The 24,229-nt window shown below is 32.5% G+C and overlaps 1 protein-coding gene and 1 long non-coding RNA gene across 2 annotated transcripts; one reads left to right on the plus strand and one right to left on the minus strand.

Moving 5' to 3' along the window:
• Positions 1–2,631: 2,631 nt before the first annotated feature.
• Positions 2,632–6,230, plus strand: LOC114381234. Its single transcript, XM_028340439.1, has 3 exons — positions 2,632–2,706; positions 2,806–2,858; positions 5,638–6,230. The coding sequence occupies exons 2-3, from the start codon at positions 2,809–2,811 to the stop codon at positions 5,870–5,872; spliced, it is 285 nt and encodes a 94-aa protein (XP_028196240.1). The 5' UTR covers positions 2,632–2,706; positions 2,806–2,808; the 3' UTR covers positions 5,873–6,230.
• Positions 6,231–9,546: 3,316 nt separating this feature from the next.
• On the minus strand, positions 9,547–10,598 carry LOC114381118. The gene is made up of 3 exons (XR_003659944.1): positions 10,328–10,598; positions 10,165–10,249; positions 9,547–9,958 (listed from the first exon to the last, which is right to left on the minus strand). It is a non-coding gene; the product is annotated as an uncharacterized LOC114381118 (long non-coding RNA).
• Between the last annotated feature and the right edge of the window lie 13,631 nt (positions 10,599–24,229).

Here is a 24,229-nt window from a genome sequence, read left to right on the forward strand (position 1 = left end):
GTGCCGGAGAGTGTAGAATTTAAGTGGTCGTAGTGTTCCTGAAACGACAAAAGGGAAATGTCGTTTTAATGCGACTTATTACAAATTACAAATTCGAGGGGAATGGAATAAAAGGGAACCTGGAAGAGTTTGGTGAGGTTGTTGAGAAGGGAAGAAGAGGGAGAGGGAGATGCTTCACGAAGGAGAGAGTGTCCTCGTCCTTCTTCTTCTTCTTCTCCAATGTCGTTTAGGAGATCTCCAATGCATAGAAGGGGTCCTCTGATTCCTCTCTTTGACATTTTCTCTCTTTGATCCTTCTTATAACAAAAGCCAAACCTTGCTTGCGTTTCAACTTTCAATATTCTTTTGCTTTCCTTTGCCTTTCACTTCAATCTTTGAATAATGATTAATTGTGCTTTGCTTAGATGCCATCAAATATTATAACTTTCAATAATGTTTTGTTTGGAATGGGGGAAAATTAGTAATTTTTCTATATTTCTTGATAAGCCTATAGGAAAAATAAATTAGAATTAATAGTTTACCATGTACAATGTGTAATTGTGTAGGTACTTTATAATTTATATAATTAAAATTTTGAGTAAATAAATATCTTTCAATATATAAATTATTTTTTATATTTATGGTAAATAGTTTATATTGTTATAAAAAATATAATTATTGATAATTATTTTTAGGAAATATTAAAATTGAATTTTAAAAAATTAAAAGAAATAAAATATTAAGAAAAATTCTTAAAACAATGAGATGAGAGGTTAAGGTGAAAACTAAGCGTGCTATAGGTTAGTTTTATTTAATGTGATTTGGTTTCGTAGTGTTTTTTTTATAATATTTTTAGATGATTTTCAAATATTTTTTAATTTAATAACTAACAAAATAAAGAAAAAGTTATGATTAATTAAATCATAAACGATCTCTAATAATGGCATTGATATAATTATAAATAATAGACAAATTCAAAACCACACAAAATATATATTGTACTGGTATTTGGTCGGCTTGGTGGCCAAATACTCTTTCCTTAATAAGGTAAAGAGATATTGGTATATGACTACTTTGAATACTCGAATGTTCTTCTCAAATTAACTAAATAAACTTATACCTTTCAATTGGACAAACACCCATACACATATTCGCTCAGCCAAATAGTTGAATACACCACGCAAAAATAAACTCAATTGTAAAAGGATCATAATCAAGATTAGACGAGTAGATAAACATAATAACACTAATAAAAGATAGATTACTTGATAATCATACAACAAGGCTCATGGATTAAAGGCTCATCATGATATATATATAAATAAAGATGAGAGGGTTATTATGTTTTAATTTATAATGAAATATTTTTTGTGCTCTAAAAAAAGAATCCTTTATTTTATTTAAAAAAAAATTCATGATATTAAAAAACAGATCTTAACTTATAGATATTTATGTTAATAATTCAGGTGTGTAAATATTTTTGAGATAAAAATTACCATTGGTTCTCATTTATTATTTAAGACCAGATGATCCTGACTTAAACATCAAAGTGTTTTTTATAAGGATTCCTCCCCTTGAGAGTAGCTCAACTTATTACTTGAAGAAAATTCCTTGGAGTAAATAAGTTGTTTGGAGAAAATTTGCATTCCTATCTTTTGACATGTGCAAAATACATTACAAATAATTTTAATTAATTAATCGTATTGTGATTATGTTTAGCAAAATTATATAAAATGTTAGCTGAAAACTAAAAAGTAGTCCGTCGCAAATAGTTAAAAGTTGAAAAACTAACTTATTAAATTAAGTTGTTGAAAAATGTAAAATGACATAAAATTAATAAAATTATTATTTATTTTAAAAAGGTAACAAGAAAAATGAATAAATATATGTAGGATAAAAGTGAAAAAAACAAAAAAAAACTAGAATTTAATGTTTAAAAAAATGTTATTTCAAGGAACGTTTCAACAAAATATTAAAAACGACTAATAAACTATTTAAAAAAATTTATTTACCGAATAGTTAAATAAATTTAACTAGTAAAAAAAACTAAAAATTAAGAGTAATGTCAAGTCATAAAAGATTGCCCATTTAATACCTGAATTAAAAAACATAATTTAATATAAAATTTAATAATCATACATTAATATAAAAATATAAAACTATTCAGTAAAATATATAAAAGATTGCCCATTTAATCACAAATGTAAAGTTAGTATGAGTCTTTCACTTTTTCTATTATTTAATGTGATCAATTCAATCTTAAATATCCGTGGCAAAAAAGCTTAGTAAAGCACAATTTTAATATATTTGTGACTGTCAAATGCAAAAATAAAAAATTTAAATGGGTGTTTAGTTTGATTGTTTTCTGTTTTTATTTTTAATAAAAATAGAATATGATGATGAAAATGTTTGGTTGGATTTCTGTTTTTATTTTGAGTAAAAATATTTTTCTGGATTAAAAAAACTAAAAACAAGAATCTCGTTTTCAATTTGAAACCATGATTCTCATTTTAAATAAAATGAAAATAATAATAAATGTAATGTTAAGTAAATTTAAAAAACATATGTTTTTGTTCGTTGAAAACAAAGAAATTAAAATAATATATATTTCAGAATTCTAATATTGTAAAAATAAAAATAATGTTGAAGAAATGATTCAAACTAAACACCCTAAAGAACCGGAATTGTTTTTTCTATCCTCGTTAAAAGACACATCTTCTCAGACTGGTAAGTAAAGTAGTCAAAAACTCGAAATCGAAGCCAGTGAAAGATCGCACACTTATTCTAAGTCTCTATCCCTGCCCTGATTACGGTTTGTTTTTGCAGAAAATGGGAGGTGAAGAAAATGTAAAGCATCTCGAAGACTGCTCTGTTTCCAAGTCAGTATCTCTTATTCTTTATTTCTGTTTTTGAAGTCATAGTTTTTCCTTTTAATATTTCCCTGAATTCATCATAACTTGATTCACCCATCTCATCTAGTTGTCGGATTCATAGAAACCCAGTATCAGATTAAATAGTTGAAGCCTTTGTTGCACACCCCATTAAATAAAGAATTCAAATTTAATTTCAGAACTAGTTAGAAATCTGGAAAATTAATTAAGGGACTCGGTGTAGAAATTAGGGATCCTATTTTGCCTAATGGGTCCATGGTGAAGGGAAAGTGCATTTGGATCAGCCAATAAATATGTTCTAACAGTTCTAGCACACTTGGTTTGTTACGCGAAAATTTGTTTCCTTAAAGTCCTGAAGTTTTAGTGTTGGACATGACAATGTCAATAGAAAACTCCTTCTTTTTTTTTTGTTACATAGTTATTAAAAAGGTCACTAATTATGTGTTTTAGTTTAGTTATTCCTCCCACTTTTGGAACACAAGGCAGGGCAAGTATTTTCCTAAGTACAGATATTGTTAGTTTTCCTAAGTGGCTAAGTGCCTATATTTTATTGAGTTGTCAAATATTTATTCTTGAAGATAAATGGTTTTGGCAGTTCAGTAAGTATAACTACAATGCAGCAAGCAATGAATGTTTGATAATTCTTGAAGGTGTTAGTACACTAGAACACATGGAAATGAGAATATTGGGTTGGCAATTTGCTTCAAATAGAGTAAACCCTCCAGTTGTTCATCCCAAGGTCCATGATTCACCATTTTTTTTATCAGCCCATGATTCACCATATTAATCCGCCAAGAATTTTATTCCACTTTAGTCTTCCAAAAATTTCATGATGTTTTAAATCTTTGAAGGAATAATGTAAAATAAAAATCGCTGGAAAACAAATGTGGTGAAGTGTGTAAGTGAAACTTTAGAGGGTTAACTTGGGGGTTTACTCAGATTACTTTACTGTATTGCCATTCAGATAGGGTGTTTTTTGTATCACCAAATCTGCATGCACTTAAGTTGCAAAAACTGTTTCATGCCTGATTAATTTAGGGCTAGTTAAAATAATGATGTTCATGGTCATGGTTACTCCTCTGGTGTTGAATGACATCTATCTACTGGCACAGCCAGTGAGAAAATAATTTGGCACCTATGTAAGCATTGATGAAAGACTCTTGACATGTTGCAATGACACTTTAGTTCCGTCACTTCTTTTCATCTTTACCCCACTTTGTATATCACCGGTTGTTGAATCCTTGACAAGCATACCAAAGTATCGTACAAATAGTATAAAACTGAAAGTTTTAGTATCATATCCACATGGACTTGTTTCTACTCGACTATTCGTGCAAATTCAACAATTAAACAGAATAATTTGGCTTTTAAGATAAGATGATTAAAAACAATAAAAAAAAATAGAACAAATAAAAGGTGGGCAAACACTAACAGTTGGTGGGCAAAAGGAGTCAAATGCAAATTAAATGAAGTGTTGGAGATTTGGCTATACTAAGCTAACAATCTCAATAATTATAAAGGTTTTCTTTATCCAAGTTCACTCTAATGTTATATTAACATACTATAGTGTTCTAACCATGATCCCTTAGATGAGAGAGCCTAAGTTGCTTAACTTAACTCCTAATCTCTTAGCAAGTCAAGGTAAACCACTAGGATTCTAGAACAAAGGTTTATCAAGGCTAACAAATGTTATTTCATCCCTAGACATAATACCCATTAGATACCACTTTCAAATCTTAGTCAAAAAGCATTTTTGAATGACAATTTAACTCATGTGGTTGATCATGAATGATACTCAAAATTAGATGCTCTATTTAAAACTCCGTTTTTAAGCATTTTTCAATGACAATAAAAACAAAGGATTGAAGTTAAGGTAATCAAACCATAAAACAAACAATAAAAAATGGAAAGAAGTAATAACACAGGAATAAGCACTGAATAAATATAAAGATTAACTACAACAGAGGCCTCAAAATTACAGATGGGAGTTCTAGCTGCCGCACACAACCCTAGGTTTATGCCCCCCATTTGGTAATCCCAAGAGAATGCCCTTTTATATCAGGCCCAAGGCCTTTGCAGAACGAGTTCTTTATGAATTCCAAAAGACAATTCAGATGTGATTCCACTCGTTGGGCGAGCTTCAACTCGTTGGATGAATTCTTCGACAATTGAAATTCTGAATGTCTTTTCTTCACTCGGTGGCCTTTACTCGCAGGTCGAGTTTCTCCTCGTTGGACAAGTTCTTCTTATAACTTGACACTTCTTCTTCACTCTTGAGTTGTCATGTGGTCTTGTCTGCACAATTACTCTCGCTGGATGAACATAACTCGCTAAACAAGCATAGCTCGTTGGGCGAGACGTTGTGAATGACATCTTCAATAGATGCTCCCAAACCTTGAGAAAAAAGTAAAAACTAGGGGAAAAGGATTAAAATTTTATTTACAGCCTACGATTCTATAAAACTCTATTTTCTAACTAAATTGAGACTAAACTAAAGCAAAAATTCAGGAAAAATAGATAATTGTTTTGTTATTTGTAATTCAAATGAACATATGCACAACAATTATCACCGGCTTTATGATTATTTGGTTTTCTTATAAGCAGTTGTGAATTGGGGTAAGGTTGGTGCCCTTCTAAATAGTTTATGTGGTTTATTTAGTCTTGAAATCTGCATCGGGCTCCTCATTTTTTCAATGTGTTTTGTCTTTTCCACAAATCCCTTTTGTGAATTTTGGTTGAAATCTTACTGAACATGGAAAATTTGCAGTGCGCTAGGCACTTGGGTATTCTCAGTTGCAGGAGCTTTGCTGGCTATTCCAGTGGGGATAAAGCGCAAATCTCTGGCACCCCTTGTATTTTTTGGCACCACTGGTACTATGTTGGATATTATTATGGGAATTAGTGCTTGCGAAAGGGAACATGCAGAGCGCCAAATGAAGCTACTTGAAGCACAAAATGCTGCTGATGAGACTCCTTTGGGTGAAACTGAAATTGATTCATAAACTGCCATCATTAAGTTGTCAGCATTGTCAAATTTTGTTTGGTCATGATTGTAACAAACTGAATGCACTTTTTATGGTAACCCAAGGTCAGATGTTCTTCTAATTGTTGCTTTTTCATTGGCCTTTTTCTGGTTTTTCTTCCAGCAGTGTAGACCAAAGAAGGTGGATATGCAGGATTTCTTTGTTATAATTTATTACTATAAGGATTGCAGGGATGTTTGGTACATTATGTTTCCAATATAATGGTAATTGAAAAACGCCCTTGTTGGGATATAGCTACAACACCCAAAAGGATTCTTATTTTTGGAGCAAATTGTATATCGAATAATTGGAACAGTGTACCCAATTTTATAGGGCAGCTGATCTCTTGTTTTTTTATCTAATCACATTTTTACCTTGCTCATGAGGCACTATCTCAATTTTGTGCGCTATAATGTAACATTGTATAGACATATGCAATTTTTTCCAGACTTGGTATGTTTTTAGATTCGCATTAATTACTCACGTTTTCCTTAAAATTCACGTCAAATCACACAAAAACGTAGAAGTTATTCTTAACAGCTTGGATGCTCATCTTTCACGTTGATTTATGCTATCAAACATATTAATGTGTGTTTAGATTACGTTGAATTATTCAAAACTAAGTTTACCGTGTTTTGGATGACGTTAAAAATGCACATATAGTAATATTTTCACAATGCACGTATAGTAATATTTTCACATATGATCAATATAAGATGCAGAAGTTACATAGAATAGTTTTTTATTTGTTAAACTCGTGCTAACATTTAACTAAACATGCATGTTGAAATTAAGGGGGTCTAATCTAGTTAGTTTAGCAAGAAACATAAATTATTATAAATTTTATAGTACTTGTCTTTCTATGAATAAAAAAAATACATGTTGAATTATTAGTTAATTTAATTTTAGGTAAATATTTATATTGTTGTTATCAAATTAGGCAGAACTTCTTCATGTGACTACTTCTCCTACATCTCATTGAACGACATACCTATAAAAATACTCTAACGCTCAAAAGTAAGAGATTGGTATTGACATTTAGGTTTGAATTCGAATTAGATTACATAGTGTTCCTTTGAAGGGATCTCTAGCTCCATAGGTCTAGTTACATGATATAAGTGTCATTAATGGTAGCAAGATCAAAGAGATGAAGTTTCTTGCAAGAAGGATGTTCTGCTGAGTAGATCACATGTCCCCTATGCTTTGAAGTAGGCTGGAAGAGCTTATAGCACACTAACTCTTGAATGAGTATTTTGACCTACTTAGCCAAGCAGGCCAAAACAATCAGAGTGCATTTAATGCACCGCATGCCTCTTTTAAAAAATTTCACTGGCCTTGAATGTGTAGCTCGGGGTGCAGATAATTTTGAAATGCATTGAAAACATTTTTTACAGTGTAGGCTTTGTTAAAAAGCTACGCAGTAGCTCATTTTTTTCCCTTTATAAATAGAAGGCTTGACATATGAGGGAAGGCATCGAGAACAAAAGCAAAACAAAGCTTCTCAGTAGATGTGAGAAAAATAGAGAGGGAAAATTCAAATGTTGAGTAATTCCTGAGTGTAAGAAAAATACATTGGAGTGGGTATCAACTTATAGTTCTTTGGTAGTGTAAAAATATAGTATTTGAATCAGAATAGATCTCACGAGAAAACACTACATTGTATTTTTTGTGTGTGGGAGTGAAAAAAATATATTATAATATTCTTTAATATGGGAAAGTATTTTCAGAATTTGTTCTGTCTCGGTATTAGAGGATTTTTCTCATTAAATATTACTTCTGTTGTGTTGAGAGATTCACTTTAGTTTACACTCACGTTGTGAGCCCAACACCCTCGGTCAGATCTACTAAGCCTGAGTAGTGCACAATTACACATGCCCCCAAGTTGTCTACTCAACCAAGCATCCCTCATGTTGGCATGTTGAGTCCAAATAGTACACATATCGTCCAAGCTTTGAATCAAACAGAAAGAACTTATAGTACAATAACAACTCTTGAACGAGTATTCTGTTCTACTTGGTTAAGCATCTCTTATGTGTCTACTAAATGTATACATGTTTGGTCTCATTGAGTAATTGATTCTAACTAGGGTGGATAAGCGGGTCGGCTTGTCCCTCGTGAAGCTCGTCCGCATTGGCAGCGGATTGAGCCAACCCGCCCCGTATTCTTATACTGACATAATAAATTGGTCCGTCCCTGCCCCACGGACCTCGCGGGTCAAATGGGCCGGTCCGCAGACCTAGTTTTAAAAGAATTTCAATTTCAATAAAAATGCAACACAATCAAATTAAGTTCAACACAAATGTAAATAAAATATCAACAATTAGTCAATTACATCAATAAAATAAATAATGTCTTAACAAAAGAAAATCCCAGCAATAAATCTAAAATATGAAACTTAAACATCTCCAACAACAAATGATTTCATATTTGAAGTAGATTGAGTCTTCTCCATCTCCACATCTTCATATTCTTTTCCTAAAACTCAAAACAATGATAAATATTAGAATCAACTCAAGTTAAGTGATTAAAAGACAACAATTATTACACATTATTTACCTTACTCATCAAATCCTAGTAACCAATTTTTAGTACATATCAAGGCTTGCACATTATCACCAAGAAGTCTAGTTCGATATTTGTTAAGCACCCCTGAGCCAATACTAAATGTCGATTTGGAAGTCATAGTTGTAATTTAGATGCTCAAAATATCACAAGCCAACAATGAAAGATCTGGATGAAGCGAAATTCTTAAGGTGTTGTTAGTTGGTGGGATTCTCAAACCATGGATTAAGCAGACTTAAGGACAACCTGGGGATCCCACGGGCCAAACCCCCATAGTCTGCGGGTTAAGCGGGATGGACCCAAAAATATTATATAATCATGGACTATTTAAAAAAATCGGTCCGCTACCCACGCGGACCGCGGGTCGGTCCATGGACTTGGGCCCGTTTACCCACCCCTAATTCTAACAAAATTGATTAAGTTGTAACTAGTTTCAGGTGACTTTTGATTAAATAAAAAAAAATTATACTATTGGCTTGCTTTTAACCAAAGGGTAAATTCCTTTACTTTAAAATTAATTTTAACCAAAATAAATTAAACAGAATCAATTAATTCAAAAACAGTTTTGCAAACATTCACCCTAACAAACATATCTATAACATTTTTAAGTAAGTAGTGTCTTGTTCTTGATTCCTAATCGATGGATTCTCCCGATGGCACTTGTGCATAGCAAGCATTTCCCCCTAAATTGTCATTTTCACAGAACTACTGATGCTATAGTCGTTTTTCTTTTACTTTTATTTAAAAATTCAAAACTTCGAAAGACTTGACTATACTTTTTTATCTCTGAAAGTATGTATGACTTTTTTTAGTTTATATGTTATCTGGTTTTAATCCTTAAAATTAGAATAAAAAAACATTTCTAAATTATATTATTTATGTTAAATGTAAGAATTCGAATTGAATAAAAAATTTAAGCTATTTTTTTATATTAAAAAAAACATGTTTTTATAGATTAAAAACCATATTTGTATAATGTTGAAAAGAGGGTGCGGACTGGGGAGTTCTAGATTTTGCAGTTTGGAAGTTACGCAAGCAGATATGCGAAGTCCATGACAGGTGAAATCATTTGGTTCCAAAGCAAGGCATTGTTGCAGAAACCCGTTCAAAATTTCCATTTTCAATATCTAAGCTGGGACCAACAATGATCTCAAATTTCAGAGGGCCGTTCTTTCCTTGTTTCAGCAACATTTTCAGAAGAATTAATCATACACAGTAAAAGTTGAACTTATCAGGAAGATGTTTTTCCTGCAATTGCAAGCTCTTACCAACATCTAATGTATTGGCACTCGGAAGTCCTTCCCCAGAAGGTCTTGGATTAATAGCAAGTCTTTCACTGGCATCTTTATCCTTGCATTCATTACTAGGACCAAGATTTTGGTTCTGCGTTTGTTCTTTATAAGCTGAATATACTTTTCCAGTCTTGATGTTTCCAAACAAGATTTCTTCGGCCCTGTTCTTAACAAGAATTGGCATGTAATCTGATTCATCCCAGACGTATAGCTGCCAAAAATTGCATCAATAAGCAATGTTAAGATTATAATTTTATAAGCAATGTCAAGAAGCCATCTTTCTACTGTCATATGAATTATGATTATGAATATATTATTAAATACAGCACATAAATTAATCCTCAAAGCCTAATAAGTGATTGGATAAGACCTTGATGAGGAGAAACACATGAGCAAGATGCATGTACATATATTTACCAAGAAGGGCCTATATATCCAGCATATAGAGTGAAGGCGGCTTGAAGTTTTCCAACAGATCAGTGGAACAGCATTTTGCTCAAATCTGAAAGAAGGGGAAGAATTATCACTGATCATAATGGAAGGAACAAGAAGAAGGCTAAAGTAATTATATAAATAGTACTTTGAATCTAAGGGGGAACCACAGAGCTGGCAGCCAGTGGTGCATAAGAGATCATCCACTAAGTTATTATCCTCAGTTCTGCAAACTCTCCTGCTAATAAAAACCTTCTCTTTCTTGTTATCACCAAGAGTCCTGGCGGTATGTAGTGGAACAATTTCACCAATAGATAAACATACTATAGCCTTGCAGGATGTTGTTAGCAGTCCCTAGGCTTTTCCTCTTCAAGCACTGTCCAGTTTCTAGGCAGATGCTCTATTTTCTGTGTCTATCACATTCAGTAGATTCATCAGTATATTATAACCAATACAGTATGGACTACGGATGAAGCATATTGATAGTTTTTGTAAGTCGAATTACTAAAGTAGTCAACTTATCAATGACACCCATTTTTCTTAACGAAATTTAATCTAAATTTGAAATGAACATGATATAATAATCTCGATTACCACTATTTGTGTTTGAAAGATAATGGAATTACAATGAAACCGGACAGGCATATAATATTAGTGACATGCTATAAAATAAAACAAAAGGATTTGCTAGCCTTTAATATCTAACTTGCCTCAGGACAATTGACACAACTAGGGGTATCAAATGGATAGAATGGATAAATTTTGAATTGAGTTATAATGGATGGATTAAAAGTAAGACTTTTGCATTTTCATTATCCCACTTTCCGATGGAACTGAATGTGAAAGAAAGAAAATGTTGGATTGGCATTCAACGGGGTTTTAAACATTAAAACAAATACACTCTGAGTCATTAATCATTTATGATCTGTTAAAAATGCATTAGAAAAAATCAATCCATTCATGACACAATAAAAAATCATACAACTCATCCATAAACCTTTTTTAGGAATGAATATCCAATTCATCTATTTAAAGTATCTTATATTTTACTTTTTCAAAAAAAGTTATAAATAAAGTTCAATATTTATAGTCTTATACTCAAACACCAGATTCCAAAACTCATCCCTCAAAGACCTATGCTGAAACAATGAACTTTGAACTATTAGACCCAATGAACTATAAAAATATGTTACATGGTTCAATATCCACCCAATAATAAATGGTGATCCAATCCATTGATTTTTATTTTTATAATGGGATGGATTTGTTGGATTTACATGAGTCAATTGGATGATTGGTGAATAAATGGCACACTCGTCTAACATAGCACATGGCACACTCATCATATACAAGACATGAATTGGACAGACAAGTGCACAGATTTGGATTTTGTACTTATTTTTTTCTCTTTTGAATACACCTATGCTACTTGCTGTGTGACCTAGTCTTCTAACAGAGGAAGTCCTAATTTCGTATCCTAAATTTTATGTGATAAATGCAAATGCAACAGACGATGCCCTCAGCCTAATAAACCAAAGCCATAGGATATTAAGATGAAGTGTGCTAATGATACTTCTATGGTTTCATGAGGTACCCTCACACCCTTGTCAGAAATATATAATAGGGGAAACAATTACAGGGCAAAGAGAATACTTGATTGGACTGCAACTTGATGTTGCAAATGGTGGACCGAGACTGTTGCACCCATTTTATGACCCTCCTAAGCTTGTCCTTTGTTGTTGTCCCAACACGGCAACCTGTTATCAACTCTTCAACAGCTGCATAGAAACAAATTGTAAAAGTCAAATCCTTTTAAAGCATAGAGAAACTAATTGTATCCGCATTCAATAATTCTTGTTTCACATCACATAGTATCTCACATATGCATGGGAGTGTAGAGAGTTCTAGCAGGACCAACTGCAATCAGATGGTAAAAACTGTGCACATGTGAGGTAACACGTGTGTAATGCACAGGTATTATTAACATTAGCACAAGAAAATACTTATATAGGCAAGAGAAAACTTAGGCGCAGTACCTGGATATTGTTTTACTATCAAAATTAAAATTTCACTCCGATAGCCCATGCAATAAAAGTTGACAGTAAAGGTTGATGCTAGTTACCATGGTGCAACTCATATTGATTATAGAATAATATAAGAAACACTTAGAGCATCTCCAATGGTGCAACCATGGTGGAGTTGCTAAACTCACTTTTGATGAGCCCTATAATCCCTCATGAGATTTGAGAGCTTCAACAAGTTTTCTCTATAATGGTGCAATCCTTAAAAACTTAAAAAGGGTCCAAAAATGTCTCAATTCTTGAAAACTGTTAAGAACGGTTGTTTGTATAAGCAACAATTCTGCTACAAGAACAGTCACGTCAATTGCTCCAATAGTGAAACCGCATAATAACTTATTCTCAAGTTTAAGAACATCATATCATATGCAACTCTCATTAGAGATGCTCTTAGTGCACCCAATTTCGTCCTTTAATTGTTTAATCAGCCTTGAAATATGTATTACTTGAGTCAAATTAGTTCTTGAGAATCATCTAGATTCCCTGCACTAGGATTCTTCGCACAATCATGCAGTCAGCAAATTGAACCCATTGAACACCAATTCAAACTAATTTTCTCAATGACAATCATTCAGTTGCTTCGGAATGCGGAATGCGCAAATACGTAAAAACAAACACACACTGAATGAATGAAAAAATTGATGTTTTTATTACTCATGAATGTAGTAATTAACAACATAATTTAATTTAATTTATTAACACATGAAAGAAGAGAAGCACAGAAACACAGACCCTTGGAGAGAAGCGATTGGTAAGGGTGAACCAAGCAAAGCAGCGAAGACCATTGAACGATTCTGGCCTCAACGGCGTTCCCATACTTCGCAATCTTGAGATCTGCCACGTGTCAAAAATCAATGTTAGTTAACGCCATCAACTCATTCAATTACTAGCTACAAGCTTCGAAGAAACGGATAACGGATTGATTTTACTATGTAACAAGACGACATCTCCAACTGATACTGTGGACCCTATTTGCTTCTTGATGCAATCCTACCCCCTAAGGACATTGAATAAAAGACTCCAAGAAGATTGGACCAGAGAGATGCAAGAGAAGGCCTTAGGATTCTCATGAGCCTTAGGGTAGATTTTGGGCCCATGGGTTAAGTATAAGTCCACTTATCTTTGTACATATCATATCAAGGTTTTATTATTTTTGGGCCTTGTATTTAGGGCTCTATAGTGTAGGTAGGGTACCCTAGAAATGTAGGATTTTTCAGCCCTTGTATTTTAGGGCACCTTGACTAGTTTATTATATTAGGGGTAGTTTTGTAATTTCACATGCATTAAGTGAATATTTGATGTGTGTGTTGGGAAATAAATTTAATTAAATTAGGAGAAGCCCAATCCAATTAAATTTTAGAGGGGGAGATGAGCATTTGCTTGCTACACCCCATTGTCACATCATATAGTCACACTTTGTGCATGTCCTTCATGCTTTACATGTCTCATGACACCTAAGCACACTTAGTGTAGAATGTTGGACTTGATCTTGGATTAGTAGACTACACCATAGCTAAAATTCACTAATCATAATTAATGAAATTTTGACTCCACAAATTCAATTTCAAATTCAAGTGAAATTTGAATAGAAATTCAAATTTTCCTCTAATTTTGTGTGACACTTAGGCTATAAATAAAGGTCATGTGTGTGCATTTTTCAACTTTAATCATTTGAAAATTACACTTCAAATTTCAGACCTCATTTGAGGCACAAAATTCCATGCTCCTTCTCTCCTTCTCCCTCTCCCTCCACTCATCTTCTCCTACCTTCAAGCTCTTATCCATGACTTCTTATGGTGTTGAGCTTGTTCTTGACTCATCTTCTCCTTGAAGTGGCATCTCCAATCATCTTTCTTCCTTTTCCATTCCGCTGTCATTGATATTAAAGAAGCAAAAAACTCCAATGATGAAGAAGATCCAAGGCCTACAAGCTCCACATGGAGCTACATCATGTGGTATCAGAGCATCTTCGTCTAGGTGATATTCTTTTGCTTCCTCTATCTTTTTGTTCGGTCAATTCACTTTAATTCCTTGTTCTTCATCTTATTCTCCATGTATATCCTCCATTGTCTTGTGGTTTGGTGTTGTTTAGAGTATATTCAAAAAAATAAACCAATTAAATCTTAAATTTACACTTGTTCTTGCATTTCAATGGTTCAAATTTTATAGATCTACTCTTGAATCATGTTTTTGTGTTGATTTTAGGTTCTATAATTTTTTTCAGTCATAATCTTCTTGTCCTGAACCTTTAGATCTAAATTTTCTTCCAAAATATTAATTAGAAAAAAAACACAAAAATCTAAGTGTAAATCACTTAATCCATGTTGTCTTAGAGTCATGTTTAGTCATAATAATTGTCACATTTTGTTCTAAGTTTGTGTTGAATTTTTATTTTGTTGATTGAATTCTAGATACATTTGTTTATGTATTCTTGTCATTCTTAGCCTATCTTTTGAATTTTGAGTCTAAGTCATGCATGTTATTTAGTTCATAACATGTTTTGAATCAATTCCTTTAAGTAGTCTTGTTGTTGAATTTTGTTTTGCTTTCTAAGTTTCCTATATGATGCCTATGAAGAAATTGAGTTGTGGTACTGAGTTGTGGCTGGATTTTTGAATCAAAATAAGCCTTAAGCTTTAAGCATAAGCAAACTGTTAGTCGTCTTATACGACTAACTTTTGTATAGAAAAATTTTACAAAATGTACATATTTTCCCCCAATTTATGGTTCTTTTTGTAGGATTGTAAATAAATTTTGCTTTGTTTTTATCTGGGCTCAGTAGAAGCCTTGTGTATGGAATTAATGTCAATTTCAGGCAAAAAGGAGTTATTTTGAAGAAGTGCTAAAGTTGATGTCTCATTAAGAGAGCTCAATGCGCTTAGCGAATGTTATCCGCTAAGTGAGGCATCAGCGCGCTTAGCGAATAGGAGGAATTTGGAAGGGAATATGTCACGCAGGCACGCGCTCAGCGCGTCATTAGCTCGCTCAGCGAGTCGTTTGTCACCTTCCAGGCTTAGCACAAGTTTGGCATTGAGTGAAAATTCACTTACTCACGATAAGCGCAAGAATGGTGCTAAGCGTGACGTCGAGGTCAGTGAGTCCTTTTTAAGCCTAAAATAGCAGAAAGAGAGAGAGAAAGAGAGAGAGAGAGTTGAATAGCCGTAAAAGCTTGAAGAGTGAAAACAGAGGCAACGAACAAAGCAAAGAAGCCAAGTTTTGATCTTTTAGGAAGATTTGTGAGATTCCTAAAGGTGGAGGAGACATCCCCACTCCTTTGTAAGCAAGCAATTTCTCTTAATTCCTTTTCTTCATTGTAAAAGGAGCTTCCTTGCTATGGAAGGCTAAATCCTCAGTTGGGGATTCTTGCTGAGTAATTGATGTAAACTCTTTCCCTATCTAATTAAGGTTGTTTTATGTGTTCATTGTTTCTATCTGTATTTTATTATTGCATGCTTGTGGCTTGATCACCCATATGTGTGTATTGTTAAGGGCTTTAGCATTGAAAGATGTATTGTCTCCTTAGAACTTGATAGAGCAGGATTAGGTTACCGTATGTCTGGACACGGAGTGCGGTAATTTAGTTTTTATTATGTTGTGATCATAAAGCTGTTCAATTAAGCTAAGTTCAACAAGAGACATTTGTGAACGAAGTTTAATTAGAATTAGGCTAAACTCACGAGACATCAGTGTTTAGTACTTGAGCCTTCAGCATAGAACACAGAAATATCTTTAATTAGAGAAACATCCTTAATTGCATCAATTTGCTCAGTAAGAAGACCCAATGCCTTTAGATGTTTGTTTTCACACTTACTTGCTCACGTTTATTTCTTTGTAATTAGAATAGGACATACTTTTACTTTCATTCACAATCATGATTTCTGTTTGCAAATGTTTGCTTATTGAACAAACCTTTACCAAATGAATAAGTTCCATGAGTTTGATACTCGGTTCACACCATTTTAATTATTTACTTGACGACCCGGTGTACTTGCCGATAGATTTCGCATCCACACAAATAAGTAGTATCCCGGAGTGCGAACACAAACACAGATTGTAATTATCCAAGCCTTAAGCAACATAAACACTACTCTTGATTTCTAGGTTGAAATCGCTGGTGCTGGCAGCTTGAACATATGAACTTGTAAAAATTACTGGGAATTGGTCACTGCAAATTTTGAGCTGAAATTTTTACTTCATTTTCTATACATCTGGAAAAAAATTATAAAAAAAGAACCAAGTGATTTGGATAAAAGGAAAAAATACGAAAAAACACACAAGTTGGCAGGAAAATCAATGTCCAGGAAAAAAAGTGAAAGGGAAGTATGCTTGTTGTTTTGGCTCGAAATTTGTTCTATAATTTGTGCCTATTTTATACCAATCATAGTTCTAAAATTTAAATTGAAAATTAGTGTGAAAACAAGTGCCAAAACTAGAGGTTTCTTGAGTCTTATTTTTTTTTAGTTTTTTTTACTCTACTCTAGAGCCATTATAGGTTTCTCTTTGAGTCCGAGCTTGCTTTTATGTGCTTTTCATTGCTTTAATTGTTGAATAATCATTGAAAATGTCTTGTTAAAACTCTATTGGTTTAGCTTTCATTTCATTTTTTTTTGTCTTTGGTTATTGCTTGTCTCTTTGTTTTCTAGTTTGTGAGTTGCCATATAGGGAATTGGAAAGAAGGATTGGTGTCATCCCTTGAAGAATTTGAGTCAAGAAGCAAGAGGTCAACCACCTTAAGAGCTATTGAACTAAGAAGCACTCCAAATCGAGTGAATCACAAAAGAGAGAACAATCACCAAAATTGAGGACTGTTTTATAATTTTGTAATTGGCAATTTACTTACCTTCATTACTTTCAAGTTTTGTAACAAAAAGGTCTTTCATTGGAAGTGTGTTAGGAGCCTCCAATAGGTTGCCAAACTTCCATTTGTGTGTAATAATTTTAGGCAATTTTCCCCTTAGGATAGTGAGTGTTTTGTTGGGAACCTTAAATGTGGTCATCCAAACACTCTTAGGATTCGCCTAGTTTACATTTCTTGCACTTTAATTTCTTCCTTACTTTCATAGCTTATTTTCTTTACTAGTCACGCCTAGTTTATCTTGTAATTACATAATACTTTCTTCTTACTTATCACCCTTATCTTGAGTTCTTTTGAACCCTAGATTTTACCTTTTACAAACCCCCAACAAGAAAGAACCACAACTTAGGAACTAACATGAGTCATCATTCATCTAGTGTTAATGGTGAGGGTACTAGTTATAAGGACCCTCTATCTAGAATCTTAGATGAGTTGAGTTCCCTCAAGTTATGGAAAGAAAAATAGAAAGAAAAGAAAAAGGAAAAGAGAGGGTAGAAATAAATCTAGATGAGAGAGAACAAATAAGAGAGGAAGAAAGAAGAAAAATAATGAAAGAAATGAAAAGAGAAAAACATGTCTCCTATAGTAGTCATGACTCTTCCAAGAGTTTAAGTGAAGAACTTAGCGACTATTATAGAGGGCGCCATAGTTCACATACTAAACATCATTCCCAAAGAAGAGAAAAGGATAAAAGGCCTCAAGAGGTTAACATTAGCCTCCCATATTTCCATGGAAAAGACAATGTTGAGGCCTACTTAGATTGGGAAATGAAGGTTGAACAATTCTTTGCTTGCCATCATATTAGCAAAGAAAGAAAAGTTTCATTAGCTACCTTTAGCTTTCAAGGGTATGCCCTCTATTGGTGGACTTCCCTTGTTAGGGAACAAAGGATTCATGGGGATCCTCCAATAGAGTAATGGAATGATCTTAAGAGTGCCCTTAGGAAGAGGCACATTCCCTCTTACTATGAAAGGGAGTTTATGGACAAGCTCCAAAGGCTTAGACAAGGGATTATGAGTGTTGCAGAATATAGACAACAAATGGAACTACTCCTTTTAAGAGTTGGACTTAGGGAGGAGGAAAGAACAAGCATAGCGAGGTTCCTTAGTGGGCTTAATATGGAAGTAAGGGACAAGGTTGAACTCCTTCCAGATAGGGACCTAGATGAGCTAGTCCAACTTTTTATAAGAGTGGAGCAACAACTAAAAAGAAAGTCTTCTTCAAAATCTTATGGATTTCACTCTTATCCAAGGAAGGACTAAGTCCAAGGAATTTTGGGGGTTGCACCTTCAAAACCCAAGGAAGATAAGGGTAAGACCATAGAGAAATCCACCCCTAAGACTAGTTCCCAAGAAAGGACTAGCAACATTAAATGCTTCAAATGTCTTGGGAGAGGTCACATTGTCTCTCAATGTTCCACAAAGAAAACCATGATTATGAGGGGTCAAAACATTTATAGTAGTCAAGACGAGACTACTTCTTCCCTTTCCTCTAGTGGAAGTGAAGATGAAGTAAGGGGTGAAATGTCTAGTGAGGAAGTCTACCCCCATGAAGAAGGTGACCTCCTAATGGTTATAAGGCTCCTTGGAGGTCAATCTTGTGATCTATCTCAATCCCAAAGAGAGAATATCTTTCATACAAGATGCAAAATTTTAGATAAAACTTGTTCTCTCGTTGTGAATAGTGGATCTTGTTGTAATTGTTGTAGCACAAGATTAGTTTCCAAGTTGAACCTCACTATCATTCCCTACCAAAAACCTTATAAACTTCAATGGATCAATAAGCAAGGGGAAATGATAGTTAGCCAACAAGTGAAGGTACCTTTCTCCATTGGGACATATAAGGATGAAGTTAATTGTGATATAGTTCCCATGGAGGCAAGGCATATTCTTTTAGGAAGGCCATGGCATTTTGATAGGAAGATCATTTACAATGGCCTAACTAATGAGATTACTCTCATCCATCTTGGCACTAAATTTGTGTTGCATCCTCAAACACCTTCATAGGTGGCCAAAGATCAACTAACTATGCAAGATAAGAGGGATGAGGAAGAAAAACTAGAAAAACAAAAGAAAAGGAAGGATAGTAAGGCCTTGCCTTCAAAGGCCAAAAGGAAGGGAAAAGAGGAAAAGGATTCCTCCAAGAAGATTGTTAAGAAGGAAAATCATCTTGCAACAAAAAGTGATATCAAAAGAGCACTCCTTCTTAGACAATCTTTCTACCTTCTCCTATCAAGGGAAACATCCCTTAACACTGCCATACCTCTTGAGCTTGAGGTTATTCCTCAAGTAAAGGAGTTGTTGGATGAGGGTTTGGTTCGTAAGAGCTTAACTCCTTGTGCTTTATTGGTGCCCAAAATACGTATTATGAGGCATCAAATCCCTATGATAGGTGGTATGATGAATGTGTTGAGTGGTGCAGCCCTCCTTTGTAAAATCATCCATGCATCCAACATCTTCATGATTCACATACATAGGGACTCATTAGCTAGGTTTGCCCTTATTTTTAATTTCAATACAAACTTGGGTACTCATGTGGAACACCTTAGGTTTGTCGTACTTTTTGGTAGGAATAATCAACATGAAAATACAGAAAAAAGTATGTTTTATTGCATTACTTTCCTTAATTTTTTAAATAGTGATCAAAGGATTCTCACGAACCCTAAGAGAATAAAGGCCATTCCTGAATGGCTCACTCCACCAAGTATAAGGAAAATTTGGGGCTTCCATGACTTAACAAACTTTTACAAAAGGTTTGTCTTATATTTTTCTATACTTGTAGCACCACTCATTGAGTTGGTAACGAACCATGTTCCCTCATGGGAAGATGCCCAGGAAATGGGTTTTCAGACCTTACCTTACTCCAACATACAAAACACCACTAATATATATGTTTTTATTTTTTTTATAGGTGTTGAAGGAAGAAGCCTAAAGTTTCAAGAACCTCTAGATTTGAGGTCAAATCCTTTTCAAGGGGGAGGGAATGATGAAATCATACCCCCCCCCCCAAAGGGCATTGGATAGAAGACTCCAAGAAGATTGAGCCAAAGATACAAGAGAAGATCCTAGGGTTCTCATGAGCCTTAGGGTAGATTTCGGGCCCATAGGCTAAGTATGTGTCCACTTATATTTGTACATATTAGATTAAGGTTTCATTATTTTTGGGTCTTGTATTTAGGACTCCATAATGTAGGTAAAATACCCTAGAAATGTAGGATTTTTCAGCCCTTGTATTTTAGGGTACCTAGACTAGTTTTTTGTATTAGGGGTAGTTTTGTAATTTCACATGCATTAAATGAATATTTGATTGTGTGTTGGGAAATAAATTTAATTGAATTGGGAGAAGCCCAATCCAATTAAATTTTAGAGGGGGGTGAGCATTTTTCTGTTACACCCCATTGTCTCATCATATAGTCACACTTTGTGCATGTCTTTCATGCTTTACATGTCTCATGACACCTAAGCACACTTAGTGAAGAATCTTGGACTTGATCTTGGATTAGTGAACTAAACCATAGCTAAAATTCACTAATCATAATTGGTGAAATTTTGGCTCCAAAATTTGGCTCCACAAATTCAATTTCAAATTCAAGTGAAATTTGAATAGAAATTCAATTTTTCCTCCAATTTTGTGTGACACTTAGGCTATAAATAGAGGTCATGTGTGTATATTTTTTCAACTTTGATCATTTGAAAATTACACTTCAAATTTCATACCTCATTTGAGGCACAAAATTTGTGCTCCTTATCTCCCTCTCCCTCCACTCATCTTCTCCTACTTTCAAGCTCTTATCTATGGCTTCCTATGGTGGTGAGCTTGCTCTTGACTCATCTTCTCCTTGAAGTGGCGTCTCCAATCATCTTTTTTCCTTTTCCATTCCACTGCCATTGATATTAAAGAAGCAAAGGACTCTAATGATGAAGAAGATCCAAGGCCTACAAGCTCCACATGGAGCTACATCACTTCTACCAAAGAGAGACCACGAAAAATAGCGTTGTGTCATCGTCGACTTCGATGTCGATTTGGGTTAGGTCGCGTCTGAGTTTCCACGACTTGTACTGGGAATAGAATAACCAAATAATAAGAACAACGAAATGGACATAATTAACAAAAGAAGAATTAAGTGAGAAACCTGAACGGGGAAGCAACGGTGAACGAAGACGAGAAGTTGAATGAAATCACCGACGTGGGAAGAGGCAGTGGAGAGGTCTATGAGAGGACCGTACCATCCAAATGTTGAACCCATCTTCTTCTTCTTTTCTTCCTCTCTTCTTTTGGCGCCAACAAATGGTTCGTGACAAGGGAGCAACTACTTAAAACTTTGGTGATGCAATTCTCACCACACCACTTACCAAGTAAAGGAAAAATATTTAGGTGTTGTTGTTTGGTTTTTTTTTAGCATTTGGAGATAATTGTTTTTCTAAATTACTAATGAAAATATTTTTTGAATTAATTTTCATTTTAAGGATAAATCCTAAAAGTAGGTATGATTTTATAAACATAAATTATAAATTTTATATGACTTCACTGAAGTCATAAAGAAGTATACGACTTCTTTAGGAAGTCATAACTAGTTTTATGATTTTAATTCAAAAAGTATCCATATTCGGTATTTTTTTTAAAAAAAATTACATCAAATAATTAAAAAAAAACAAAAAAAATTGTTTGGGCATTTTGTGTAACAATCCAATGTTGGTCTCAAATTAGAGAATTTTACTAGGTAGAAATGATAAAATTATTAGAAAATATAATTTTACTAATTCTAATAATAAAAAAATTGTCAACAAAAATTGGTTTAATCAATGACAACAAACTCATTTCACAAGGATGTAGATTCAGATCTTATTATTGATGTGAGAATCTTATTGATGAGTGATTTGTAAAATTATGTTCAAAAAAATTAGTTAAAAGTTAAAAAAAAACTATTCAAAAACTAAAAGATTAACTTATTAAATTAAAAGTGTTGGATAAAGTTAATTGTTAAAGTAACTAAAAGTATAAAATAATACAAGTAAACATATTTATATTCAAATATTCTACTATTTTAAGTTATAATTTTTAGTATTCTACTATTAATCTTATATTATTTCTTAAAATATTTTTAATCAAGTTTAAAATAATATAAAAAATATACTTAAGTAGACATTATACTTTTATTATGTTAATTAATGTAATAGTTAAAATAAATCATCTAATATAAAATTATTCAAAAAATAATAGATAAAATATAGTGTTAAAATAATAAATTAAATACTATAAATGGTATAATGGTTAAAATAAATATTGTAACATAAAAATATAAAATATAATAACAAACAAAATAAACCTATCATCTATCATTTTTAATGTCTTGATTTATAATATTGAATCAATAAAATAAATAGGATAATCGTTAAATTAATAATATAATATAAAAAAATAATCAACCCCTAATCCCCTATGTTTCTTTTTTATTGTTTTTTTCTTTTTTACTTATTTATATGGGAGAATTTCACAATCAAAATATTGTAAAAAAAACCTATCAAAGCATTATATGGAAAGTGAAAAAAAAAATTAAAAATACTATTACCCAAAGAAAATAGGTTAGTGTGCAAATTATGAAACAAAATTAGGAGGTCTACACCTTGAAGGAAGAAAGGAGACGCAAACATATGAATGAGTTAAAAAGAAAAACATTAAAATCCTAATTTATTTTAAAATGATAAGCAGAAAATTTGATAAATACATTAAGGATAAAAAAGAAAAAAATATATATAAAAAGTTAAAAATTATTAAAAAATTAATTTACCGAATAATCAAATGAACTTTTCAGCTAGTAAAAGAAATTAAAAATTAACTAAAATATCTTATCAAATAAAGTTGACATAATTTTTATTTTTTTTTACTTTTTGGTTAGTATTTACCGCTTAAAAAATAGCATTTACCTTCTTTAAATCTGAAAAAAAAATTATAATTTTAATTAAAGAATATTACTAAAGACACCACAAAAATGTTCGTTAAGTAACTTCGTAGTTTGTAGTTTTTTTAGGTCCTACTTATTATTTATTTATTTATTGAGTTTGCGTGAAAAGATTATAGTAGATAAATTTTTTAAAATAATTATTATAACAATTAACAAATTTATATATGTTAACTTTTTATTAGTTAACAGTAGAGAAAAAATTAAATTTAATTGGTATAACCTAAAAATGTTTTAAAAAATTAAATTATCAATTAATCACAAAATACACACATCTTTAAAAAAGTTTAAGTTTATCCTAACTACTTTGGTGTAATACACTAACTTAATAAAACATAATACTATACACATATCATGAGTTATAGTAATTGGTTGATGGTGTAATACACTAACTTAGTAAAACACAATACTATACACATACAATGTATAACAATTAAATTCGTTTTTACGTTATTGTACGGACCATCCATTATTATTTATGTTTTCTTTATATAACTTAAATAAATACTTATTCTGTGATACACGAGTATTTTACAATTTAGTCTAAATTTTGACTTATTTTTTTGATAAATTTTAATACCAATAAAAACATATAAAAAATACATATAATATATTATAGATGTAAGAATTTTAGTTCTATTGCTTTTTTAAAATGTTTTACTAGAGAAATTGGAAATGTATGAAAAACATAATTACGAGAAATATTTTCATTAATTAAAATATTTTTAAAAATAATGCAAAATACATGACAATATAATGAAAACAACATTTAATTATAACATTAAGTTAAATACTTGCATATATTTCTTTAATGCAAAATACATGACAGTATATTGAAAACAACATTTTATAGCATGTACCCTTGGAAATACTAAGCCATGATTAGTGAATCTTACCCTAGATCTTTTATAAGCACCATCACCCTCCTCTTCCATGACCATGAAGTGAAATTTTTGCCGAAACTGAAGTGGAAAATGATGAAATTTAAGAGTAAAGCATGAACCTAATCAATGTTTCAAGAACATTACCATTGGACTTGATACCACTTATATCTTTTAGAGTCCCATAAAGCATATAAAAAAAAAAACAAAGAATTTAACCCCAAATGAAACACGAATATCAGACAGGATCAACAATGAAAACAAACTACAGCAACGG

Source organism: Glycine soja, chromosome 13 (genome assembly GCF_004193775.1).
Source record: "Glycine soja cultivar W05 chromosome 13, ASM419377v2, whole genome shotgun sequence".
Taxonomy (NCBI): domain Eukaryota; kingdom Viridiplantae; phylum Streptophyta; class Magnoliopsida; order Fabales; family Fabaceae; genus Glycine; species Glycine soja.